The 4,782-nt window shown below is 64.8% G+C and overlaps 1 protein-coding gene across 1 annotated transcript in view; it reads left to right on the top strand.

Moving 5' to 3' along the window:
- MCAM (melanoma cell adhesion molecule) overlaps positions 1 to 4,782 on the top strand; it is a 15,925-nt gene that overhangs the window by 4,646 nt on the left and 6,497 nt on the right. The window contains 3 exon segments of the mRNA XM_009329576.1: positions 4,383 to 4,514; positions 4,621 to 4,658; positions 4,660 to 4,776. Of these exon segments, the coding sequence (XP_009327851.1) occupies positions 4,383 to 4,514; positions 4,621 to 4,658; positions 4,660 to 4,776 (287 nt within the window).

Genomic DNA, 4,782 nt, shown 5'->3' with positions numbered 1-4,782 from the left:
CGGGAGTGCCCCATTCCGCCCTCGGGGCCCCTTTGCGGCCCCCCTAAGGCAAGGCAGGGTGAGGGGTGCCCTCTGCGTCCCCGGGGAGGCTGGCCCGGTGGCCAGGGAAGGTGGCTGGTGCAAGGCAGGCTCCTGGGGCCGTGCTCTGTGGGGCAGAGGCAAGGGCGTGAGGGGCAGGGTGCAGGGGTGCCCCCACGTGTGTTCAGTGTGCAGCAGGGTGAATTGGTCGAGTTATTAGGAAGCATCCACCCCTTTCCTTCTAAGGAGTTTTTCCCCGAGCACTTTGTTTCTCTTGGCTTTTTTCACACTTTCTTTTTTTATCCTCTTTCCAGTCCATTTCGGGGGGGGGGAGCCTGCGTTTCCTGCCCTGCCTTGCTTCCCGCAGCATGCCCTCCCCTTGCCGGGGGCCAGGGAGCGGTCCCGGTGCGCTGGCTGCTCCCTGCCTGGCTGCTCCCTGCCGCCTTCTCGCCTTGTCCCAGCCATGCTGCGGAGGTTGCCCCAGGCGCTGGGGAAGCCTGCTCTGGCCAAGGCGTTGGCGCCGCGGGAGAGCTGAACGCCTGAGCCAAAGGCAGGCTGCTTCCATCCCCGGCCCGTGCTGGGATCCCCTTCCTCACAGCACATGTGCCGAGCGAGGCGTTTATTGGTTGGCGACATCGGTGTGTTTGCAAGCCCAGCCACTGCGGGAGGCTTGATGCTTCCCAGAAGCATGAGGGGCCACAGCCAAGCCATTCCCAGGAGGGCCCGGGGGGCTCACCGTGCTGCTGGGGCGGGGGTCTGAGCCCACACTGGAGCTGCCAGTGCCACCCTGGCCCCTTCGCACTGCAATCTCCGGCTCTTAGAGAGGTCTCTGTGATGTTGTCACCTGGCTGCAGGGCTGGGGTTGTGAGCCTTTCCTCTCCTGGGAAAGGGTCGTGGTCGAGGACCCGTGGCTGGGTCCTGATGGGATGGTGGGGTTTGTTTGGGGGTGCAAGGTGCCGGTCCCTCCTGCAGCGGAGCCTTGGCTCCCTCCCCATCGCCAGCACAGTGAGGGCTGGGCTGGGGCAGAAGCTGTTGGGCGCTGGCGGTGGTGCTGTTTGCTGCAGGGCTGGGGCTCTGCACCCTGTTTCTCCTCTCTATGAGGAAGGAGGGGTGCAGGTGATCCTGCTCTGGGGGAGCTGGGGCACTCCGGCTCAGGGATCTGTGCAGGAAGGGTGGCCTTGCCAAGGCAGAGGAGGGCAGCATGTGTGCTTGAGCTGGGAGCAGGAGGGATCTGGCCACAGCTGATTTCCCCGAGAGGGGATCAGAAACCCATGGAAACTTCAGGCATCCCACGTGCGGCTCCTGACCCCTGTGGTGCCCCTCCTCTTGCTGCTCCGTGCCGGGGGCTCTGCGCCGCCCATGCAGCCGCGCTCCTCGCCAGCTCCCCACACACCTCTGCTCCGCAGGAGGCAGGCGGAGGGGCTGTGCTACTCCCCACCCCCTTCCCCGGCTCTAAAAGCAAATCTTTGTTCTTGTGGAGCTCTGGCTGCCGGCCGGCTGTCCGCCAGCCAGATGGAAAGGCACGGGGGCTCTCCTCCCTTCCCTGCTTGCTTGCTGCAGACTCCTCTCCAGATCTCTAGGTCTCCTGCTGGAGCTGTGCCAGGCGCTTGGCGTGCACCGTGCAGGCTGGAGCTCAGCTCTGCAGCTGGGCTGCTCCACGCGTGGCCGATGGGTCTCCAGCCCTGTCCAGGTTCCCTCAACGAACCAGTTATCTGCAGCCAGGCTGGATGCAAGGGAGGATCACCATGTCCCCAGAGCCTGCTATGCCAGGGTGCCTGTGCCCCGTGCCTCTCTAGCCTGCCCATGCACCTGACAGGCTGTGGGGTCTTGGAGCTGCAGGAGGAAGCCTTGTGTTCCCAGGGTTGTGGGGGGCCTTGTGTCCCCCAGCTAGCCGCACTTGCGGTGTCGCTGGGTGTTCCTTCCAGCTCAGGGGAGGGCTAGTATCCAGCCTGCCACGGAGGAGGTAGGGAGCAGTGGGCCCTTGTTCCAGGCAGGGTGGGGGCTGCAGCATCCATGTCCACCTCCTCAAGGGCAGTGGATGGGTGGGAGGGACGTGTGCCTCATGCCAGCTCTAGATGCCAGCCATTCTCCAGCTCTGAGCTCATGCTTTCGGCTGCTTCGCTGCCTGGATGAGGGCTCTCATGCCGAGCGGGTCAGCGGGGCGGGCCAGCAGCTCTCCCTCTCCCAGGGGCTGGCTCTGCCCCGGGGCCCATGCTGAAGGTCTAAAAATGATGGGGAAGGCAAAGCCAGGCCTGGCTGCCTGCAGCCCAGAAGTGTCAGGGCTCAGGGGAGGGGGCAGGGGTGCAGCAGGGGTGCACCCCAGCCCCAGGCTTGCCCAAGTCTGCAGGTGCCCGGCTGCACCAGGCAGCCAAGTCGTGGCCGTACAGGTGGGCAGGCGCCTCCGGTGCAAAGTTATCTTTTCCTACGTACGCTCAGTCCAGTTTCCTGACCCCAGTGCATGCTTTTATCTCTGGGGCTTTCACCTGTTTTTCTAGGACCTCCTTTCCTGTGCAGTGCTTTGCTCGTCCCTCTTTGCTTAGTGCAAATGGTACTGTGCCGATGGGACGGGTAAGGGCCAAAAGCTGGCTGTTGGGGTGTCCTGAGGTGGCTAGTCCTGTGAGCCAGGGCCTTTGCTGTGGCAGAAGGGCTCCCGGCTGCATTTTGGGGCTGTTACCACCACATACCCACTGCAGACAAAGAGTGTTTTGTGGGCACAGCATTGCCCTTTGAAGTTGCCTCGCTTGTGAGGCTCCGTGGCTGTTACCGAGCGGCACTATCAAGGGAGCTGTTGACACAGCTGGCTTCCTCCAGCCTCTTGTCCCTGGCTCTCATACCTGGGCTGGGCTGCGGGTGGCGAGCCGGCTGGCCTTGTTGCTGGGGGACAGACCACTGTCCCCTCCTGCAGGGCTGCGTGCCAGCCCGGGGCGTACAGACCCCCCTTGCTTTGGCATCCATAGGGCCAGTGGCAATGGCACTCCCAGCCTTGCTGTGACACAGCCCTTGTCTCTGCTGTGCCCGGCTGGGGCTGCTCTGCCCCCAGCCCCTCCGGAAGCTGCTCTGTTCCCTGTCCTGGATCGATAGCCATTACCTTCCCCTGCTGCTCTGGAGCGTGGCCAGAAGCTCCATTACTGCTGCAGGCAAGCGGGTGGCTGGGCTGGGAGGGAAAGTGGGGTGCCAGGGTGGGCAGACTCTGCTCACCAGGGTTGCGGGTCCCTGGTGCCACCCATGCTATGGGTGGGCAGCACTGGGTTTACTTTATGGGTAGGGAGCAGAGGAGCAGCAAGGGGCTCGCCTTGGGTACACTGCAGGGGTGGATGCTCTGACTGCTGGGTTCTGGGTTCCAGCCCGGGTGGCAGGGTCGGAGCTTGGGGAGGGACCCGGGAGTCCCGGCTGCACCACGGCCATGGTGGTCGGGGGCATGCTGCCTCCCCCACGGGCCCTGTTGCCTTGGAGGGGGAAAGGGAGCAGCAGGCAGCCGCAGCTGGCTGGGGCACCCCTTCTGAGCTGCTGCCCTGTGTGCCTCATCCTGCTGCAGAGGAACACAGCGCCTCATTCATGCCCCAGCTCCTGGGGCTGCTGCGGGGGCTGCGCAGGCTGACGTCAGGGCTCTGGTCCCGGACCGCGGGAAGGTGCAGCCTTTGTGCTGCCAGCTTCAGTCTCCAGCACCTGGCCCCTTCCCCTGCCTCTGCTAACCTCCCGACACCTCCTTGCCTGGCCCTTGGAGCCAGTAAGGCGCGGTGGGAGCTGGTCTGGGATGCTGGCTTGGACCTGGGGGGTAGATGTGTGCTCTGGGGTGTGAGGGGGATCAGCACTGCCCCGGGCTCAGATTAAGGCAGCCGGCAAGGCGATCTGCTCGCTCACGGGCTGTGGAGGTGCAGCCCCTTCCCATACCCATCCCTGGGCAGGGTGCAGCCGCTCCCTGCCTCGGTGGTGCGTGGGTGGATATGGGGGCTCAGAGGTCTTGCTGCCCATTTCAGCAAGGCTGGGATGCCATGGGGAGGGGGCAGGTCTGGCGGGGTCTGCAACAGCAGTGGCATGAGTGGTTGTCTCCAGGTGTCCTGAGGAGACCGGTGGTGCGAGCACGGTGTGCCTCATCCCCTCCCTGGGAACAGGGGTGGTGGCCTGAGCCCGCAGGCTCTCTGTGGACGCAGAAGGCAGCGTGGCGGCAGGAGCGGGACTGTGCTCCTGGCTGGCACTCCCGCTGGGCTGGGACATAGTGCCTGGGGGATGCCGGCGCAGGACACGGCTCTGCCCCACGCCCTTTGGGGGATGGAAACAGGGACAGGCCTGGGCTCAGCTCCCTCGCTAGCTCAGATACGGGGCCTTCCCCGTGCTTCCCGCCCCTGATGGGCTCTGTCCCGCAGCTGCAGCCAGCAAGCTGGAGGTCTCCATGCCAGCAGTGGTCGAAGTGGAGAGCGGGGGCACGGCCAGGATCGAGTGCAACTTCTACATCCCTGGAAATGGTTCCTACGCCTACATCAACTGGTCCTACGTGAGTGCTGACCTGAGAGAGGAGTGGTGGGCGGTGGGCTGGGGTGGCAGCTAGCCCGGGGCTTTCTCACGGGCTCCCCGTCAGCCTGGCCTTGGCCCCTCACCTTGCAGATCGACCGCAACAACCGGGTGAGGCTGTGCCGCGTCATGGGCAGCGAGATCCTGGAAGAGAACACGGACTACAAGGGGCGGCTGGCGGTGGGGGAGGACAAGGCCCTGTCCATCAGCAGGGTGACGGTGCAGGACGCCAGGACCTTCCTGTGCCAGGTTGAG

This window comes from Pygoscelis adeliae, unplaced genomic scaffold, assembly GCF_000699105.1.
Source record: "Pygoscelis adeliae isolate BGI_AS28 unplaced genomic scaffold, ASM69910v1 Scaffold268, whole genome shotgun sequence".
Classification (NCBI taxonomy): Eukaryota; Metazoa; Chordata; class Aves; order Sphenisciformes; family Spheniscidae; genus Pygoscelis; species Pygoscelis adeliae.
Note: the sequence above shows the minus strand (reverse complement) of the source record. Positions and strands in the feature narration are given on the sequence as shown.